Consider the following 22,450-nt stretch of genomic DNA (forward strand, 5'->3'; position numbering starts at 1 on the left):
TGGCTATTTGCTGCAGCTGATATTTCAGAAAGCAAAGAGATATCTCCTCCAGGAGATCTCTTCTCAAGCCTTGCATTGGTGTGTGTACATACATGTAGTTTGAAAAGTATAACAAAATAATCCATGACAAAAGAAATGGTACATTTTGAAACTGCAGATGCAGAGTAGAAGGCTGCATGGACAACTGCCATCCCTATTATATGAAACAGAAACACAAGATCAGATTTAAAACAGAACTAAGAGATGCAGATGGTGGAAATTTAGTCACTGCAGTAGAAAGCTGTGATTTCTAAATTCCCTTCTTTCAACAAGCATGTATCACTTTCAGGACACTCCCTTTACCTTACTTCTATCCTTTAAGCCTGCCTCACTACTCCTTTGCAGTGAAACATATCATTAACAGCCAAAATTTCTGAAACTTCATTTTCACTTCAGTACAAAGCAAAAGATGAGTTTTCCCCCTCTTTCTTCTTGGTGTAAACAGAGGTGGAACTCAAGGGCACCCTGTATATGCCCAGCACATGATTGCAAACACTAGCTGTGTTGACAAAACAAACCAGACAGCAGGGACTGTGAGAAGGAAAAAACTCTGTCCTTCAGTCACATGCATGGGACTGGACTGCACAGGCTCCATACAGGGTTCAGAGACAGAAATGGCTGTCAGGTACTAAAGATGCTCACAGCAGAGGCTTTATGGAGTGTGAGCAGTCATTGCTTTCCACAGGCACCTACACCCTGGTGAAGTGGCTGCACAGTGCACTGTCTTTATGGATATTTTTAGTTACACGACTCTCTGTTTTGATCAGCCCAAATCCACGCGTGGTTCCAATGCATGGCTTTGATGGACTGAAACCTTTACACAACTCAGTGTGAGAGTCTACTAAGGATGGAAAAAGAAGTGTTGAATTCCTACCATTCCTGCTTTCCTGAATAAAGACATATGAAAATTTTAAAAATAAAATAAAAATCTTTAATTATTTAAATTTTAAGAGAACTCCAGGAAATGTGGGTAGAATAATTAACTTATTTTCTCTGAAGTCAGTAATGGCAGTGAGTTATGGTGTAAGAGAAGAGGAAGAAACATACTGCAATTGTTGAGGTGTTACCATTAACTCAAAGTGCAAACCACACCTTAACCAGACAAAATTTACATATTTTCCTAATAAACAGAAGACACAAGGGGAAATGAAGTTTTCTACATTTTAAAAATTGAGTACTGGTCTTGTGGTCAGGTTTGCCACTATTACCACTGGATTTGAGATTCCAAGTCACACTCTTCAAACTTAAATAAAACGTACTTCTAAATATAGTCAAAGTTCTCCAGAAGCATTTGCCTTCCTTTATCTTAGCTCCTCATTAGAAAAATATGGGTTTTGTACATCCCCACCATAAGATCATGTCTGATTAACACCAGAACAAGGAAGAAATTGGATTTAACCTTTAATTGAGGTAAAGGCTTGTTGGTTTAGCTTTAGCTTTACCTTCAATAATAGTATTATCTAGCTCTAACAAAAAAACAAAACAAAATTAAACAAAACAAAACAAAAAAACAAACCCAAAAACACAACAGCAAAAAAAACCCCACCAAGCAAAAAAAACCCCACACCAACACACAAACCACATGGACCTAAATACTAAATTTGTCCTTTTCTAATCTAAGATCAAGATTAGATTATTGAATCTATATATCAGGAAAATCTAGATATAAGTCAGCCAGAGTAATCACTTTCAAAAATATTTTATTGAAAGAGAGAGGCACCTAAAAGACAAAGAGCAGTTTTTAATACTTCACTATAAATAAGCCAAAACATTCCATTGATCTTCTCTACGACATTTCTATAGCTGGATTTTTTTGTTTGTTCGTTTGTGCCTTCTTTGAAACGTGTATTTTTAACACACATACTGAAAAAATAAAACTATTTCCATACATAACTGTAACAGCCTCTGCCTGGGATGAGAGTGAAGATCTTTAGGTTTCTAGCACTTCACTGAATAAGCATCAAAGTTGTTTTATGGGATTTTTCCTTTTTCAGAATTTCTTTGCTGTGTTTCCAGTATCTAAAGATGGGGAAAAACAAAGAAGAGCCTGTATATATGCTCTGGAAAGGATCACATCAGCTAGCAAATGATAAAAACTATATTACTTGATCTCTTCAGCCCTTTGTAGAAGGGATTGTGAAGTGTATTGTCCAATTTTGGAAATTCTTGAAAAGGCAAGAAATAATGCAGTCTTGACACCTTAAGTTCATTTTTGCGTCAAAACCTGGGGTCAGATCCTTAGTGAATAAACTTTTTAATGTGAATAATGAGGCGTATCTGTTCCAAGCCAAAATACTGACACTCCCCCCACCCCTGAAAAAAACCAAAAGAACCATTTTTATCCATTATTGCCCCTCCAAATCCAGCTTAACATGGTAAGGTGGAATGCAAAATATCAGTGTGTATGAATAAAGTGGTTGATTTCAAACCCACTGATTATCAAGTCTTTCAGCTCCCCCCAGAATGACATTCATAAGTTGTCAGTGTGTCTTGCAATTGCATTTGTGATAACTGCAAATTAAATTACTTTATAAAGCAAACCAGCTAAAAGGAAAATGTCAGAGACTAGGCTGGGCAAACCTTCAGATATGAAGAATTAAAAAGACAGTCCTACCTGTTCAAAATGCAAGATTTATTTGTTCTTTTTCTTTCCTTATTTGTTCTGTGGGGGGTTTTTGTTTGTTTGTTGGGGTTTTTTGTTGGTTTTTATTTATTTATTTATTTATTTATTTATTTATTTTAATTTGGTGCACACTGAAAGATGCATATCAGCCACTAAAAACAAGGAGAAAAATGGCAAGTAGGGTAGAATCCTTCTGGGATTTTAATTTCATAGTCACATTTGAACTGTATGATTGGATTTCTTTTTTAATCTGACTTCTTCTTAAAAGATAAAAGCTCATTACAATATGTAAAAGGTTTTGAAACCTTTCTCTTCCATATACAAAAATAGAAAATTAGTAACAGCTCTGACTTCTGAGACAGTCATGCAGAGATGTGTGTCCTTAGAGATCCAAAGACCTTGGTAAGGTTCCAGTCAGTGTTTGCTTATTCAGAGGTGTGCTTCATCCCCTCAGTGGGAAGTGGCCCTGGCAATGGGCTTTTCTGAGGGGCTGAGTTCTGAGTGCTTTGTGAAAAGGGAAGTCTCTTGAATCAATTTCTCATTGTAGTTCTAAATCAAGACATTCTCCAGTGCTGATCTGTCCTGCTTCCCAGCCCAAACTATGCACAGGTACCCAGGGTTTAACAAGCATCAAAATTAAGGTAAGTTTTGAAAAAAAAGAATGTAAATGGTGCTCTTCTTTTGACTTTTCAGCTACCAAGAGATTCAAATTTTATTTGACCTATATTGTTTATTTCATAATTCATTGATCAATTTCTATATTTTCTACTATTAAATATGGGATGAGGGGGAGCGGTGAGGACTGTTGAAAAGTATGACCTGATAACCTTAAATGAAGTCTAAGTTTTACGTAGTCTTAATCAGACAAACGGTCCCAGTGATTCTTCATCCTGACTGTGCATTAGAACAGTGAATAAAAGATTTCATTATTTAATGTTTGAATTTACTTTCCAAATTTGGCATAATATAATTTTCAAGACCACCTGAAATTGTCTTTTTTGACAATTTTACTATTTATTTTTCAAAGAAAATATATGTATATGAAAACTATTTCTTAAAAAATTAACTTTTGCATTGAAGAAGATATAATAACCCGCCCCAGAACCATTTCAAAAAAGCTTTATTCAAACACACATATAGTGTGGATTGAAAATTAAATAGTTTATTTTCCTGTCTTGAAGTAACAGCTCTTAAATTTTAGGAAACTTGTTTTAGCTATTTTCATTTTTCTTTCTCTGTCTACTTCCCAAATTCACCAGGTGGGCTTTGTACAAACAACCTCTGCAGCTGCAGTGGTGGATGGGCTGGCAGCTCCCGTCGGCTCTCTTCCCTTTCTCTTACTCCAACAACCCACTGCTCTAAATCAGACATTGCTGGGCACCAACCAACAGGTATTAGATGTAGTTGAAACTCAGAAATGAAAGAAAGGGCATAAATAAAAGAAAAAGAAGTGGTAAAATATGTATAGTATTTTTAAAATTATTTTAAATCCTTTTTTTTGAGAAGACAATGCTTGGAAAGAATTTGGGTCGGGTTTGTTTGTTTGTTTTGTTTTCTCTTTTTTTTTTTTTTTTTTTTTTTTTTTTTTTTTTTTTTTTTTTTTTTTGCACTATGGTTATTTTTTAGATGATTTAGATTGTTGAGATAATTTGTCTCTCACTAGATTAAGTGGACTGTCAACAAGTGTATTTGACCAGTATGCATTTTTTCAGAGACAAAAGAGCCGGAGAGTCTTCTTAGGAAAAAAAATTATCAGGCAATGAATTTTATTTTGCACATCATTGACTGAATTTCAGCACCATATGCTAACTCAAACCTCTTTGCAGCACAGGATGAGGAATGCAAAGTCCTGTCTGCATATGTCTGAGAAGAAATGTTCTGTCTTTCAGCTCATCTATGCCAGCACAAATGAAAATAAGTGTTCTTTGACAAGTTGTGAATAAAAAGCTTTTTATGTATGGACAGGTTTTGTTCCCCTCTGGTCACTTTGGGTGTAATTATGCTGCAGTGCTTTCACTTTACTGTTTTTTGTGGACTAATTAATTGTATATAAACACAAGAAATACCCTGTGGGGTCAGCCCAGCTGTCCTTCTGCTGTTCTGCCTGCAGCAGTGAGAACAGGAGATGTTACCCAGAAATAATCCACAGCTCTGGCCACATCCTGCAGCCCATTCCCTGAGTATTCCCCCAGCATCTACAGCTGCTGCATTAGGGATGAGTTTGTGCATCCATCTCTAACACTTTTTGGTAGCTTTCCATGTAGCTGCTTTCCATGCACGTGCCTGGCCCTGTCTGCAGCCTGCTCACGCTGCCCACGGCCCCAGCCCAGCTGGGAGAAGGTGCATGTGCTCACTGCACACTGACTGGAGAAGTGCCTCTCAGTGCTGTACAAAAGGTACTCCTGGGAGCAACTCACCTCGGGGAAACAGCACTGGCCTCACCTCAAACGTCTTTCTTTGACTCAGGTTGATTGGCTTTATCCTAAGCTTGTTTAAAATTTAAACAGGCTTTAAACATCTTGTCTGCCCCTGTGTGTCCTCTCTCCAACTAAATGCATTTATATTGCTGCACAAATTCTGTCTATTTTTGTTTCTGACACCAAAAGTTGTTGCTACTATAAGATTTATTTTGTTCCTTTTCCTGTTCCACATCCCCTTTTGACTTGTGCTTTCCAAAAGTGATTTTAATATTAGCCACAAGTATTTTAACTGGCTTAGTGTTTTCCATCCTCATTTTTCCCTTTCTGCTAATTTAAATAAAGTATTTACAAGTTCCTAGGACTGTTTTTGATTGCTCCATTCCACGGAGAGGGATGAACCACAATGTGCTGAATTGTAAACCATCAAAATTTCCTTGTTTTTATTTTATATTTTCCCTGACTCTTTCCTCTTGCCACACACTATAGTGTTCTAGGAGCACAATAATTGGCACAGCTCACCTCTTCCCTCTCTAGACAATTAGAACTGGCTTCTTACCTGGGCACACCAAGCAGAGAATTTACTCTTTCTTTTTGGCTGGCTATGTGCATAGTGTGACTTGCATGAGATCACTCCAGAACGACAGAGGTGGGGAACCTCAGCCTTACAGCTTTTTGTTCTGTTTTGTTTGATTTTTTCACAGCAAACAAGGGCAGCATTCCCTAAGTGGTCTCTTTTTCACTGCATTGTGAAAAAATAGCATTATAAATTAATCTGTATATGCATGTAATTTTAAGTGTATGTGTATTTATTTTTTCCAGGAAACCTCATTGAAGATTTTTTTGATGTGTTGAACATTCACACATTTTCCTCTACCTGACAGAGTGCCACTTATTAGCCAATGTATTGTGAACCTTTTGCTATGGCTCCAGGTGCTGATGGCTGGATACAATATGTCTGAGAATTTAAAAGTGAAAACAATCAGAGACAAGAGAAATCAGTTAGTGAGTGAAAGTCTCTGCACATGGAGGCATATGAACACAGAAGGTATCAAATGTTATTTTACATTAAAACAACCTCTGAAAGAGACCCTTCAGAGAAACAGCAATACTGTCTTGCTAAAACCAACTTTGATCAGTCTGAATCTGTTTTCTCACTGTATCCCAAATTTAGGAAACACCTGAAATTCTCTTGCTGATACTTTCTCAAGTTGCAGGATTAATATCTTCTTGTGGTTCATATCCTCCTAAACCAGGTAAGGCAAATCACAGTCTAGAAATGACAGTCCTCTATAGTCAAGAGGCCAGCTAACACATACAAGTGAAGCTACTGGCTTCAGTCTAGTCGTGGTTATGTCAGGTGGGCCCTACCTAAGCTGGTTGCAGTGTCAGTAGTGTCCTGTCTGTGGTGTTGGCAATCAAAGCTGTGCTCTCACTCAAAACCAGCTCTCTGCGGCACACGCTCCCTCCAGCCCTGCGCCAAGTTAAAGAGTGGGCTTGAATACAAACATCCTGGGAACAGCGGGCACAAGACCTTTCAAACATATATCATTTCATATTTAACTTTTGTACTTTAGACACATTTTAAGCATCTAGGTGACCCTTTCCTAATATTTCACAGATGCAAAATGAAAACGTCATGTTCTAACTGCTTTTTCAACCAAACTTGGAACTAAAGAGCCTCAGTTTCCACACACCTGTGGCCCAAAACATTTGCTATGGCACGTGTTACAGCCACTCCTGTCCTGCTCATATTAAGCTTTTTCCAGCATAAGACACTGTTTTCCACAATCCTGGCAAGTGGACAAGAAGACATAAAGGGTAAGTGAAGCATTAACAGTTCATCCTGTGCTAACCATCCCAGATGTCTAATCTGAACTCCTCAGGGCACTTTCTACAGCCCACAGAGAGAAACAGAGACCTGCAGTAGGAGAAGTGTCCGAGACAGGCAAAAGTGAATCAATTAATTTTGAGAGCTGCAAACAGCAGCATGATTCCCGCTGCTGAAAGTCATATTCAGCAAAGCTCAGAAATTCCTGCTCCATGCAAGAACAGAGGTCCTGGTACAGTGACTGGGCATGCAAGCCTTGCTGAGAGACTGCTCCTTTGTGTACACAGTGGAAGATCCTCTCTCTATGTAATATCATTATAATTGCAGATGCACTTAGGCTGCATAATGTTCTGTGGAGCACCAAGAATGATTCAAGAGTTATTTTGTCCTGGAACAATAACCTGACAGAAGAAGAAAGCAAGAAATACTCTGTGAAGTATATTTTGATTTATATGTTCTTCAATACCACTAAGGAAAGGAAAGTAAGTTCTTCAGAGGTTGCACATAGCGTAAAGTGAAATAATATATTGTATCATTCAGTAGATGAGTTTGCATAACTTCTCTTTCAATACTTAGAACCATCTACCTTTATGGAATTTCTTCTTCTTCCTCTTAGGAAAGACTGCAGGAGAAGGAAAAAATAATACATCTTAACTTACACTCTGGCTTTAATGCTAAAGTTAAGACACAACTTTATGCAAAAGAAACAGAAAACATAATTGAGGAGAGTGACTGGACAGAATTTACCTACAAGGCACCTCCAGGTCAGGTATTTCCTATTTGTTGTTAGGACATGCAAGCATTTATGGTAATATCTTGTCTCACTTAGAGAATTTCTGAAATCTCATTATCTTCTGCTCCATTTTTTTTTTTTTTACAGGTATGTTAAGAATATGGTTCATAATACCTTGAGATATTGCAGAATTATTTGCTTTATTAGATGTGTTCAGATTCAGAAAACTCCAGCTCTGCTGAGCAAGATGTCAGTATGACTCAAACACTCTTTTCATTTTCCCTAGCAACTCATGAAGATTGCCTTCTGTGTCACGATTGCATCAATTCCTAAAAGATTAGAGATTTTAATTTATTTTTAAGTGAGTTAGTAAGGCTTTGGTGTTAGCAGCAGATGTGTTTCCCAGTTTTCACTGTCTAAAAAGCAAGAAGATCTATTTTTTCTCACATAGTACTTCATGCTTCTAGAAATAAGCCAATATAATGGGTTTGTAAGGCAACCATCATGTCATTATTAGGAAATCAATGTAAAATAAACCTAACTCTTTCTTTTTACCATTTATTTGTTTCAGTCTACATTCAGAATCTTTCGTGCATCATCTATAACATTTCTTTTTTCAATTGCACCTGGAACATCAAACCAGAAGCTCCTGAAGATATCCAGATCTTTACTTCATATAGGTAAGGATGTTTAGCAAAATAAGCATAAAACCATGACCTTGAACCAAAGTCCTTGATTTAAAAACTTACATTTCCTTCTCACAGACATGTAGGAAAAGTTTTTGCATGCCAGCATTATATAAAAAATGCAAAGAAGAAAAATATTGGATTCCATATGAAAGAAATACATTTCCAACCGTCAAGGAAAATAAATTTAAATATAACTGTGAGAAATTTGAGAAATAGTTCAAGAGGACTGTCTTATTACAAAGCTTTCACACCTCAGACAATAGGTAAGTATTGTCTCTTATTGTATATTATGAAAAGTTTGTTTATTGGTTAATTCATGGAAAGCAAAAAAGGAAATAGGTGTGACAAAGTTGTAATATTAATTCTAACTATTTAGGCATTTATGTCAGTATGAATGTTACAGAAGATTAAGCAAAATGGATTAGGGCTAAAGGTTTTTTTAACTTTTTGTCTAATAACATTGTTTGGTTTAATACCATTGTTTATCTATAATTTTAATTAAAAGAAAAGTTAATGCGAGAAAACAATATTCAAAAGCATTATACCCTTGTTTGTCCATTTTTTTTTCTTTTCTGTTCTCTTTTTATAGTGCTGAGAAAGTGTGATTAAGAAAAGGAGTATAAATAGTCACAAGTCTCATTTATAACCTGAATTTAAGAATAGGAATGTTCTCAAACATATAGTAGCATTTTTATTTATTTTTTAAGTTAAAAATATCTTGACAGGTTTTTTTAATTATCGACAGTTTTGAATGATCATATAAAAAATTACTTTTCCTAAGTTCTCTGGGAAGTTTGAATTAATCTCATGGGTAAGAAATTCACCTGAATTTTAGCAAAGATTGGAGATTCAAATGCCTTTTAAGTCATTAACATGTTGATCATCTTCCAGACTTGTAACCTGGGAATCAAACACAGCTCAAGAGACAGCAAAAAATTTATTCTGAGTTAGATCTCATCTAACATTTTTAAGACATTAGAATTGTTTGCCTTACCTAAAGCTTTACACTGCAATCAGAGCCAGCTATAATCTGACAAATGACAAACGGGTGAGAAGAAACTGCTGCCAATTCTTGACATCCTTATAGAAGGGAGAATGGCTTGGCAGCAGTATTTCAGAGACAAAAAAAAAACCCAAAACGAACCCTGCTTCTCACTCTTCTCATGACTTCATGGCTCATGGTGTGCCCCCACCCTCAAAGGCTGCATGGACTGGTGGTGCAGCCACTCACCCTCTCTGCCTCTCTCTGGCTTTTCTCACTGGAGCCACATTGCAGCAGTGTCATCCCCAGACCTCACTGACCCTGTCTGCAGAAACTTGCCAGGCACTTCTGCCTCTGCTGGGAGGGCTTTTCCAGAATACTCCAGCTGCAGCTCCTCCCTTCATAGAAATGCAGCAGCTGAGAAGGACTGAGGATGAGTGGGTACTGAGCACACACTCAGGAACAGTACCCTAACTCTTGTCATGGTAAAAAATAACTGTAGACTTGCTTATATGAATCCAAGGCTGAAATCCTGGGGACCCAAATGTCCCTTGCTTCCAGTCCTGTACTTCCTCCACAGCAAGAACTTGCTTGCTCCTTTATAGGAGAGAGAAAGAGCGATATTTCTTAAGCATCTGCAGAAATCTTCATGTACTGAATCAGACAAATTCTCTGGGCAACAGGTTGTTCTAAGAAATTGTGGATGCCACATTCCTGAAAGTGTTCAAGGACAGTTTCAATGGAGATTTAAGCAACCTGTTCTAGTCAATGCAGGGGATTTGGAGCTACATGGTCCTTAAGATCTCTTCCAACCCAAACCATTCTAAGATTCTGTGAAGACTTTCTAAATGCCCCTTCTGTAATCCCTCTGTGAGAGATGAAATTTCTTTCTGGCTTTTTTTTTTTTTTTTTTTTTAAATAATAATAATACCATGCCTGTGGGTCTACAAAACACATGTATCCTACATGACATGGAGCCAGTAGCAGACTCAAGGTCTCCTCAACACCAACACAGACTCTGGAGACAGCCTTCTTCTCCTGCCCACTCTTTCTGCCTTTCCTAGAAAGATATGTGAAAAACCCCAACTACGTCCCTTTATTTTGAGACACTTACTGAACAGCAACTTCAAAAAAAACAATGTGTCACTCACTAGAATGTCTCCATTGGGTGTGGCAAACTCCAAAACACTCAGCTGTGTATTTTAAGGACTAATGTACTTTCATTTGTTTTACCTCACTTTAAATATAAGAAGAGCATGAGGTACAGAAGGTCTCCCTGTGCTCTTTATTTTTCAGAGAAGCTGAACCCGCCAATCAACGTGTCAGTTTCTCTTGAAAACAGAAGTGTTAAAATTCACTGGAAACCTCCGCCTACTATTGGTTCAGCAAAAAAAAAGTGTTTTTTGTACCAAGTGAAAATAACAGATCATAAGGTAATCAGTTTCTCTAGTAGTACACTTAGTCTGTACAACATAACTTCCATAAAAACAAGACACCCCTCAAACTTAACAGAATTTAACCTCAAACAAACTTTAAAGAAATCCCACTGTCTTTAATGAATAATCCAACATGTCTTTCTGGTAAAAATGAAAAATCAATACATTTTTTGAAATCTTTCAAAGTCAGACTAGTATTGAAGTGAATAAGTTTTTGTCTTCTGTATTAAATTTGAATTGTACATTAGTATCACATAGACCGTATTGACTTTTTTGTTATAGCAAAAGAAGTACTGTCTGAAAGCTAGGAAAGGTTGTCAAGTACAGTGGGAAATAAGATTAGAATTCAAAATGTTGTTTAAGTATGAAATCAACAAGGCAAAACTCAATAATAAGGAAAATCCTATGATTAGAAAATACAGGTCAAATATGTCAACACAAAATAAGGAATTAAAATATAGGAGTCAACACAGAAGAAAGAAGGTCTGTGGATTACATTGAACCACAAACTGAGTCAATTGTTCTGTGTTCTTAGGCAAAGGTCAAATGTTATTTAAGTACATATGACCAGCATGCCACATGTAAGATGCAAATTGTGACTAATTTGTCTGTCTAGATGCTGAGTTTCACCTAAAGTTTCATATTTTGCTTTGGGCACCACAAAATATTAATAGACAGCAGAACTGGAAAAGTCCTAAAGGGAAGAGAAAGAAGTGATGCAATGCACAGCATTGTTTGTTTACAGAAGTTTGCTTCAATATTTAACAGTGGTGGATGATTTAGAGATTTCTCTGCTTTAAACTCCATCACTCCATGTTTGGGCTTGATGTTTTGAAGGGATGTGCTTTTTTTCATAGGCACATAAAGATGTTTCAGGATAGTCACAAAGATAGTGGACATCCTTTAGCTGAAAAATGCAAGATTTTATTCTAGCAGAGATGCAAGTGTAGCACACGACCCACACCAAAATCTTGACATTTGCAGTTCCATAGTTACCATGTTTATCCTACATGTGGTGTGATAAAAAATGAAAGGGAAATCAGTGTTTTCAAATTCCTAATGTCCTGCCATAAATATCTCCTTCCATCTTATCCGTTCCATGTTCTCTTCGTGTTCAGTTCTGAGTTTTAACACACATCAGATGAGAGTCAGATTGTATCTGAACATAAGAACTTGTTCTGAAAAATCTCTTCTGACTAGTTACAGATGTAAATAATAGTATTTGACATCCCTAGTTTAGATCTGTTTGAATTGCAATGCAAAATGTTTTAAAATAATCCCCTAAATCTCTCCCGATAGATTGTAAATGTCACTGCAGAGAACTATAAGTATCCATTTCATAAGCCAGCAAAAAAAAGTGTAGCACAAGTGAGGGTAAAGAAAGAGGTCTGCATAGCAAACAAGATCTGGAGTGAATGGAGTGAACCAGTACTTATTCACGATGGTAAGTTTTGTACTTACTCATAACTGTTATCATGGTTTATGTTATTACCATTCAATATATTTACTTCATTATTGCCTCTCTTCTCCAGGCTGTTTTTGGGCCATAACGCTACCTAGGGGTCCATGACACACACCAGGTTCACACAGTTCTGTGTAGGAAAGGAGAGTCCCCAGTCTGAGTTCTACTCCCCTGGTCTTTACAGAGCTGTTGTCCTGAGTTAAGTTACCCCTGACTCTTGACAGCCTTCAGGAAATAAAAATGGTCAGCAGCTGACAAGGTCCTAACACCACCATCCCTCCATTCAGCTGCCTTGCCCTGCAAAGGACAGCCCACACACCTCTAAAAATACTTTCAACTGGAGTTAGCAAGAAATCCACAAAAGTCATGACATTCATCAAACCACATAGTCTTTAAGGAATAAGTCCAATATGTGCCTTTTTTGGAATATGTATTTTTTTGATCTTTGAGCTCCAAATACATATTTATCTGAATGCCAGGTGAGACATCATTATTTTTGAAATGGATTGAATGTGAATTCAGTTATAGAGTTTACTGGATACTGCCTGCCTACTCTATCATATGTCTCATTGTATCACACTGTCTGCTGAAATCTTTTTTGACCTAAATTCATTCATTTGATTTCAAAAGCATTCCACTTGTGAAATATCTGGAGAGAGAAATCTAATTGCCCTTCATGGTCATTGTGGAGGAGGAGATAACTTTTCAGGCCGTAAGAGTTTTGAATTACCCTTTAGAGATTCCCCTTTCTTCTCAGTAAAGACAGAGAGTCTAGGACCAGTGCATGGACTAGGAGAGGTCTGCCTGGTCTGACTGCCTGGCATCAAGCCAGACACATCTGATGTGTAGATAGGGAAGATCAGAAGAGGTCCTCTGGGTGGAGGCATGTAGATTTACTTGCTCCTTGCCAGCCTTTCACCAGAAAAAGGAAATGGATTTGAGCAGTCACCCATTCTGGTTCCAGCCTACCAAACTTTGCTCTCAGCATCTGTGAGTCTCCTTTAGCTGTTTTCAACACTGCTGCTTTCCCAGATTCCTCTACAGCTGTTGCTGAGGTTCAATAGTCAGACCATATTTCCTCCACTTCAGAAAAGTTTATGATGGACAAGACCACCATGGCACATAAACTGTATTACCTGCATGCGTTCAGTGTAGCATGATTTACCCTGGAGTGTACTGCACATGTGGTGCAGCTATTCCCCTCCTTCCTACTCAGGAAGGATCAGTGGTTTTTTTATGTAATTAATCTGTGGAGATATTCCATTGGAGGGTCAGGTGCTCAATCAATCTCTTTACATACCTCCTTTGATGCTGAGACAAATTTTTCTGTCCATTTTACTCTGTATTCTGTGGAAATTATTCTATCTGTTTCTTATTGGGAACATGTATAAATGAACATTATCCAAGTAACCTGAAAAGTGAAACATCCATTCACTATTTTTATTTTTAAATGTGTCGATTTTTCTGGTGTTACAGAAAGCCTTGTAGAAGCATGGCATGACCTGCTTTCTATTTGCTTCTCCATGACATTCTACTGTTTCATCTAGAAAATGTGCAACATTTCTTTAAGAATGCATTTTAAAAAGGCATTTTAGCCTTCATTTAAAAAAAGCTGAAACATCAAAATGAAATAACATAATTCAAAACATAACTAAAATATTTGTTCTGAAATGTTCCTTTGACATGAAAAGAATTTGCTAATTTTCCCATGAGGAAAACATTAATTCTCCTTTGGAATTAACATACATCCTTGAAAAAAACCCTCACAATTTAACCTGAACTGAGCTGTTTAGTATAGAAACTTTCTGCTAAAAAAAGAAATGTTTAATCAGCTTTATTCATATGTAGATACTTGAATAATTGGTCTCAGTTTTAGCGCTGATGAGCATTCATAGATCACTTTGAAGTTTGTAGTAATTCAGAAGTATTCTGCATTTTTGCAAACCAGGCCACTAGTTTTGGTTTCAAAGTTCTCTTAATTTCTGTCAAACTTAAGGCATTTGCATCTGAAAAAAACCCCACCATGAAATGGTCTGCCCAAAACAATACATATGCTTCTTTTTCTTGCTGCTTTCCAAAATGCAAGAAGTAAGAAGGCAGGAGAAGCAAACCTCTTTGTGGTTCAGCTGATGATAAGAACAGGGCTTCCTCTTCTCCTGGGTGTGTGCATGATTTAGGGTTAGCAGAATGATGCAGAGCAACTACCACAAACTAAAAAAAATTCTACTACATAGTCCAGAGGTTGTTCAGAACGAGTTTTCTGAGCCCTCATCTCAGAGAGCAAGAAGAAAATTCTCCTTTCAATTCTTAAGTGAATAAAGAGTAGTTTTGTATTTTAAAGAAGATAAGACATATTCCTATAAGTTCTGCCCACAAGTTTTTAAGTTTTTTCTTGGTTTCATATGAAATTTGTGGAAATGAATGGGTTCAAACTCAGATTTTTTGTTTCATTCTTTTATACTTTGATTTTTAATCAGATCCTAAACCCACTGTTTAACTGGCCTCAGACCATAAACATTTTAAGAGCTGTCCTTGCCTGCTTTTCTTCAAAGTACTTAGTTAAAACCAATCCAAACTAGTTGTGCTTCTAAAACTAGATATTAAACAACAACAACAAAAAAATCCCCAGAAAAACATTTCTGAGTCAACCAAACCATTGCTATTTTGGTATTTTGGGTATTTTGGAGGAAGAAATGCAAGGAACAGAGCAGTAGTACTTGTTGAACAGTATGAATGTGTATTGATGCCATTTCTTTAGGACTATGCCAAGTAGGGTTAAAAAGGTAAATATAATAGAAACCAAATGACATTTCTTGAATCAAAGAGAATATTTTGTTTGACAAAATGCTTTTATTTTCATTTTGCCCTAAATTAGTTACAGCTGAGAAGTGGTGAGGATGCAGGAGCAGGGGACTTATGATGTGTGGAGATGAGAGTTAGCAGCAGTAGGAACTCAGGGGCAGCTGCAGCAGCAGCAGACGTGCCAATAGCAGATGGGCAGAGGATTTGATATCCAGAAGAATCAAGGCTGTGTGGATACATACAGCGGCAGGAAAGGCCGTGCCCAGGATATGAAAGCAGAATTCCAGGAAAAGGAGGGAATGGAATGAAGCAAGAGGAAGTGCAGGACAAAGACAGCAGCAAGGCTGAGGGCTGAAAGGAGGAAGGGGAGGAAGGAACAGTACTGAAGTAAGAAGCCCTTTGCCCCTAAAAAAACCTCCAGGAAATGTTTCTTTAAATCTGACAGTTTCTTTAAAACTGACAGTCGTGAACAGTTCAGGAATAGAGCAATATTTATGAGTCCATATGTAATTCATCCATTTATTAACTACCTTAGTGTCTCCCATACAATTAACATTACTTTTCCCTCTTCCATTTTTTTTTTAAAGGAAAGACAGTGGATATCCTGCTGCTAAGCCTCGCATCGTTTTGTCCTCTGGTTTTCCTTGGAGGTTTGCTGGTATATGCATGTAGAAGGTAGTGTACATTTCTGGATGGTTGTATAAATTTCTGGTGGAAGAGGGGTCGGGATGAGAGTAAACCATACAAAGGATAAAAGTCGAACACAGATTTTCTCAGATAAATGATGTTTTCAAGAAGCAGTTAATTGTGCATTTCCAACTATTGTTTTAACAAAGTAGTGCTTGATGTTATGGCCTAGTGTTAGACACTGAGAGTTATAATTCTTCTTCTCTCGCAGCTCCTACCACAGTCCCCCACAGATCCAGTCTCACACCTTACTCTCTGGTGTCTTTCTGCCACTATAAATGACATTTTTTAATCTTACTCTTACAGCTGCCTCTCTATCCTCAGTGTGACTTTATCCCATGCTTTCACAGGTTCTGCATTCAAGGCCACCCAGAGATGAACTGCATGTCATGCTGTCCAATTTCATTTCATAATCCATGGGTGTTATGAAAGCAGTCTCTCACTCTAAACTGGAGAATTTACGAATTTCTTAAGAAATAAATAGAAAAGGGAAGTCAGGTTGATGGAATGAATTTCCTTTGCTGTACTATTAACAAAGCATTAGTAGAGCAGAGTAAGAGTGGTGGCCCTACACCCAACAACAGTCAATGCTGCTAACTCTCTCTATGCCACTACTTTTCTGCCTGGCAGCATAGCTTTCCTACTGACAGCTGCCTATGGCAGCAAAGGCTTTCTTGAACAAGAAACAAACTTGTCCAGGATAGGATGATAACTCAAGATACCTTGATATTTGGAAGGTGAAATATGTAAGTGGAGCCTCTATTAAAAGTAAACATTTAATTAATGACTAATTATTATTCTAGATTTGTATAAAAGAAATTATCAAATTTTTATTGTGGAAAGAACACATAGGAATAATTTTTTAAGCTACAGACATAGTAGTATGCCAAAAGTTTTCATTTTTCTTGAAAATAATATTTGTGTAGAAATCATGGGGTTTTTTGTATCCAACTAGTCCTTTTAAAACTCTTGCAGGTTAGAAACCAGTCAGGCTAAAGAAAAGCTAGGGAAAATGTTGAGAAAGTGTCTAGAGTGAAAAGAAAGGAAAATATATTTAAATGGCTTTAGAAATAGCAGATGCCTGGCTTGGAACTGGAATATATATTAGGAAGCATTAATGTCTGATCTGTTCCTACAGACAAGAATAGTCGCGTGCCTGTATCTCTGTCTTGCAGGTACAGATGTCTGGAAGTTATAACCACGCCTGTTCCACATCCTTCAGATAATATCAAAACATGGTTAGCAGATGAGACTCACCACCAGGTAGGGTGGCTGTCTTTCTTCTCTCATCACATTGACACGCATGATATCACTTGCAATTGGAAAGGTACAACATTGCATTTGGAGCAACATGTAATTAAAAAAAAAAAAAAAGTAGGGGGGGGGAAAGTATGTACAGCACTTGTAGTGAAGCCAGAAGAGAACAGAAAACTTTTGGAGATTACAGGACAATGATGTCAATGGACAGGATGGAGAAAATCCTCGGGGGACTAAAATGTCTAGTGTGCTCTAAGGTGTTTCAGTGTATCCACACACAACATTTTGAGCAGTGATCACCCTGAGTCCCTGAAGAATAGTCTGCTATGGGGTGCTATACATATAGGCATGTAGGCCAGTTATCAAGGGGAGTTTTTTGTGGTCATCTGCAAGCCATTGGCTATGCAGTAGTAAATGTGCACATCCTTATAGCAGGAAGGAGGAGGCTGCACAATGCATGCAATATAACCTACCCCAGCTGTGCCCCTGCTTCAGGACAAAGCCATGTGCAGAGGTGTTTACTTTGGAAGGGCTGATGTGCTATAAGTTCAGATGCTTGCATATCTCATGCCAGATTACAAGTCTGCAGTCAACTTGGCAAAACAAAGACTAAATATTTACAGTATTTTTTTTGAGTGTTATTAATGGAGCTCCTTGGCTTGCACATTCAGTGTTTCTTATTGCTGTCATTGTGTGAGATGCAGAAAAAATGTGTTAGTCAGTCAGTAGTTTAGGTATGTGTAACTCCAGAGAAGCTACACATGAACTGTATGCTAGAAGGCACAGTAAGATTGCTTTTATCTGGTTATGCAACACATGAGGAGAAGGCAAACGTGTGCCCAAATTATGTTTTTTTTTGTGGAAAACACTATTGAAATAGAAAACTGTAATGAGGATTTTCTCTGCTCTATGTGCTCCAAATATTTGTTCAGAGCCTCTGCAGGATTTCTGTTAATTCTACTCTATCCTGTAATATTATTGTACTTACACTGCAATATCAAAATATCTTTTAGTAGTGCATTCAGCAATTTAACTACCAATTCCCAGTGTGTTCCCTTATGCTGTTTTCTTTCCCAAGAGAAAGATGTATGCTTTCCAATATTGTATTTTACGTTTTTCTTTTTGTTTTTTTGTTTTTTTTTTTTTTAATACTGTATCTACCTGATTGCAAACTCCGAGAGAAACCACAAATCATCTCAGTTCAGGAATCATAATTTGAATTGTGAGGCAAGAGGAATGGGTTGTTTTGTTTAATTTTATCTTCTCAAAACAAATTTAAGGGGAAAATGGTGTGCATATTCTATGTAATCAAATGACAAAAGATTGAATTGTTTTGAACTTGCACCTGGAGTTCATTCCACAAGCCTTGGGCTGGCTTCCAGAGCAGCCTGTGCTCCTCTTCTTCGCTACCCTCATCTTCTCAGAAAAGCTCAAGAGCTCCAGAACTGGCCTGAGGCCAAGTCTTTTATTACCAAGATTCAGAATAATTTCTATGACACTTCTGGTCAATATAATTTGACCAAAATTGATGCTAAAAGTGTCATATTGACCCTGAGATCAGCTGGTTAAAGAGTACATTTATCACCTCTTCTCTGCAAAAGTCCTTCTCACCCATTTTTACCAGTAATTGTGAGCAAATTAACCAATAATACCCACTGTGGCTAGGAATGTGGGCTGGCAGAATACAGAACTGTCACCCTCAGGTTTATATTCTGCATCTCCCTTCACATTAGAACTGTGTAAACTGCTGTGTAAGAATCTTTATATTCAATATATAATCACCACAAAAATTATATTTAATGTTACTGACAGAGAAAGAAGTGGTTTCTGTCCCCAAACTATTACAAATACTGAATAAGCCTTTGACAGAAGACTTCAGTATAGCTGGGTAGTTAACATGTACATGATAGCAACAAATTACTGAGACGACACTGTGAACTTTTGATTCAAGTGACTGTTGATGGCACAATGGTCATATCATCCTGGAGAGTGCCAAACAGTAAAATTAAGGTTCAGAACAACCAAGCAAATTTGCCTGTGAACAACTAGCAGATTGTTCATATAACTGAGATAATTCATATAATCTTTGTATTCCAGTTGCAACGGAATAAGCAATTTGTACTAATCCCAGATATATGTCAAAAAAGTTGAGTGCTTGTGAAAATATACTGAATTTTTAATACCAATGAATGCAGATTTTGTGCATAATGTAATTTTTATCCAACAGCAACATATGTCAATGCAAATGGAGATGCACTCAGAGGTTACTCCGGGAGCACCAGAAGAGGACAGAGATGAGAACATTCTGCTACAGAAATGTTTGAAGGAATTCATGTTAGAAGACCTATAGAGATGATATGTCTTTTTTATCTGCATGCAAGTGTACCTTTCCATGAGGTGGACAATATTTTAACAGATCAAAGAACAGCAACACGGGAGTTTTTCTGAGCCAAATAACTTGAAGTACTTTGTGCTCTGACAACATGTAACTCTTTAAAATAGCTTTGGATCACAAACACGAAGCAGTATCTTGCAGTTTGAGTCTAAAAAACCTGATCCTCAGCCTTGTAAAATTGGAGCATCTCAGAAAATATGAACATATTGAGGTCCACTTGGGTTAAAATGGAATTAGTGTTTCATAATGCTACAACAGCTTCCATGTACTGTCTGATAGATCAAGACCTTTTGAAGATTGGCTGTTCATACAAATCTCATACTAGCTATTCAACATCTGATTGAAGTGGTCATGAGAAACAGTGGAAGCAGTAAATGTTTCTGGAAACAGCAAGAGAACCTCATAAATGTTCTCTAAAACTAAAAAACCCCCAAAAACCAAAAAAACCCAAAACAAAAACCCCAAACAAACAAAAACCAACCAACCAAACAAACAAAACCCCAAAAAAACCCCAACAACAACAACAACAACAAAATCAATCCCTTTCTGAGTCACTGTACTGTGTAAGCACACATCAACCAGAAAGAAGAGATTCATGTGAAGACAAGGTCTTTTAATGTTGTGGACTTTACAGTTAGTAAAATCAGTAAAATAAGAAAACTTCATATGAGGTAAAGAAAACAAAGTTTTCTGCTGTACTGTGATTTTGTAAATAAGTTTAGCTTGGAGAAGTTAAAGTTCAGAACTGACTAATTTTTGCTATTTATTTTTCCTTGTCCTTTTAAAGAATCCTTCCTACTGATTCCATAAGGTGATGAGGTATGCTACTCCATTTTCAGGGCGAAATAATAATAATAATAATCAGGGCAGATTATTCTAACTCTTAGTTGAGACTGTTTATTTGACTAGAAGAGAATGAATTGATTTTGCAAGGAAGACAGTTCTTTTTTGAAGGTGGGAAATATAAATCAATGATGGACATAATATTCTGCAAGGCTTGAAAGATACCTAAAACCTACTTTTCATCACTGGTAATATTTTTCTATGTCAGAAAAATATTTATTGGAAGAAATAACAATATAAATACTTTGTGCTTTTGAAACATAAAATTTCTAAGATACGCTTTGGTGCTGAGTCTTGATTCACCTAAATGTGCCTTTTTGTTTTGGTAGAAGGTCCACAATGGAAAAGATTGCATCATTTCTCCTTTATTATTAATGGCTGGGGACAAGTGAAAAGTTCAATCTAGAAATGTCTGAGCAACCAAAGGACTAAAAATTACTTTGTTTGCTGTAAGATCAGGTTAATGACCTCAAAAAGAACAATCAGCTATAGTAGGTAATGTTACATTTCCTCTCACTTTGTATTTTTTCACAGAAGGTAAGGGTGGCCTTACCTTTGAACATCAGTGCTCTCCCCTCCATACCTGTCAGTCTGATGCCCACACAAATCATCAGGAAGATGGTAAATTGTAGATATCAGGGACCGAGTGAAGTTTCAGTGACAACTCCTGTAATATCTCTTCTATCTTGAGTGCTGAGAGGAAAACCCTCAGTCCATGTAATAACTTTTCTTTTGGATGATCTCACACCATCTCTGTGGGTAGACAATACAATTTATCCCATAGTCCAAAGTTCAGACATATTTTCTCAGGAAGAGGGGAAAAAAATTTTACTTTCTGATAAAAACCATTAGAGGGGGCATTTAGAAAGCATCATGAACTTATAGATTCCTTTCTTGGTGAGGATATAGGATGGATAAAATGAAAAGATCCTAATATAAGTGAAGTAAGAGAGGTAGAGGAGAATTACACTGGTCACTCACATCTGGAACACAGACTTCTTAGAGTGAAGTCAGGTCACAGTGAATGTTATATTGTTCCTTAAAATATATATATTTATACCTATATTTTATATAGTTTTGGCTTGCAGTGCTTGAAGTCCTAAAGCAGTGTCAGGATTTAAAATAAGAAAGAGAACATACAGATTAAAGGAATTTTATTACTTTATCTGGAAATAGAAGAATTAAATAGAATTCTTTCATATTAAAATTGCTTTTCTTGCAAGAGGCCTTGGGTCAATACACAGAGCTTGCCCACATGAACATGACAGCCTCCAGAGACATATCACATAAAACATTATGATAATATCAGCTATAATGAAAATTAATCCTAAAGTGCAAATTTTATAAAACAAAATTCAGTATCTGGAACCTTCCAAGAAATATTTGACCAGCATATTCACAAAATGGTATAACTTTTCCTTAAAATAAAATATTTTAAAACTATCCAACACCTCTTCCCCAGTAGCAGGTTAATCTGCAATGCACACATAAAGAAAGGTATCAATGATCTGAGAGCAAAATGGTACCATGCTCAGTATGTCCTTGAACACCTCAGTCTATACAAAATATCCAGCAAGTTTGCTGATGACACTGAGAGAAGTGGTATGGTTGACATGTCTGAGGGACAGGATATCATCCAGAGGGACTTGGTGAAGCTCTAGCACCTGGCCCATGGGAACATCGTGAGGCTTAAGAAGGTCAACTACAGCGTGCTACTCCTGAGTCAGGGCAACCCCTGCATCAGCACAGGCTGGGGAAGGAACAGACACAGAGCAGCCCTGCTGAGAAGGCTTGGGGGTGCTGGTGGATGAGAGGCTGGACGTGATCCTAATCTGCACTTACAGCCCAGAAACACAAACGTGCGCTGAGCTGCATCCAAACCAGCGTGGGCAGCAGGACACGGGATGTGATTTTCCCCCCTCTACTCCATCCCTGTGAGACCCTACCTGAAGTGCTGTGTCCACTTCTGGAATCCTCAGCACAGGAAAGACACAGCCCTGTTGGAGCAGGCCCAGAGGAGAGCCACCAAAATGATCAGGGAGCTGAAGAACCCCTTCTAAGAAGACAAGCTAAAAGGGTTTGAGTTGTTCAGCCTGGAGAAGAGATGATTTCAGGGAGACCTTATAGCACTTTCCAATACCTAAAGGGGGCTGACCAGAGAGCTGAAGTGGGAATTTTTACAAGAGCATTTAGGACAAGGGGGAATAGAGGTAGATTTAGATTAGCTATTAGGAAGAAATTCTTTACTGTGAGC

At 37.4% G+C, this 22,450-nt stretch overlaps 1 protein-coding gene across 1 annotated transcript; it reads left to right on the top strand.

Moving 5' to 3' along the window:
* The first annotated feature begins 906 nt into the window (after positions 1 to 906).
* LOC134548090 (interleukin-5 receptor subunit alpha-like) lies at positions 907 to 20,451 on the top strand. The gene is made up of 14 exons (XM_063392456.1): positions 907 to 3,303; positions 3,922 to 4,053; positions 5,902 to 6,127; positions 6,254 to 6,335; positions 6,701 to 6,900; positions 7,238 to 7,392; positions 7,527 to 7,674; positions 8,215 to 8,323; positions 8,408 to 8,595; positions 10,611 to 10,747; positions 12,050 to 12,194; positions 15,602 to 15,689; positions 16,877 to 16,964; positions 19,186 to 20,451. Exons 5-14 carry the CDS (start codon positions 6,798 to 6,800, stop codon positions 19,306 to 19,308), a joined length of 1,284 nt encoding a protein of 427 aa, XP_063248526.1. The 5' UTR covers positions 907 to 3,303; positions 3,922 to 4,053; positions 5,902 to 6,127; positions 6,254 to 6,335; positions 6,701 to 6,797; the 3' UTR covers positions 19,309 to 20,451.
* Positions 20,452 to 22,450: the final 1,999 nt, after the last annotated feature.

The sequence above is a fragment of the Prinia subflava genome, chromosome 3, assembly GCF_021018805.1.
Source record: "Prinia subflava isolate CZ2003 ecotype Zambia chromosome 3, Cam_Psub_1.2, whole genome shotgun sequence".
NCBI classification, from domain to species: domain Eukaryota; kingdom Metazoa; phylum Chordata; class Aves; order Passeriformes; family Cisticolidae; genus Prinia; species Prinia subflava.

What these genes read in the sequence shown, in the direction of transcription:
- LOC134548090 (XM_063392456.1), top strand. Translation starts at nt 6,798, where the DNA reads ATGGCACGTGTTACAGCCACTCCTGTCCTGCTCATATTAAGCTTTTTC. An exon ending in ATACCACTAAGGAAAGGAAA is followed by an intron (nt 7,393 to 7,526) that starts GTAAGTTCTTCA and finishes TCTTCCTCTTAG; the next exon opens with GAAAGACTGCAGGAGAAGGA. An exon ending in CAGATCTTTACTTCATATAG is followed by an intron (nt 8,324 to 8,407) that starts GTAAGGATGTTT and finishes TCCTTCTCACAG; the next exon opens with ACATGTAGGAAAAGTTTTTG.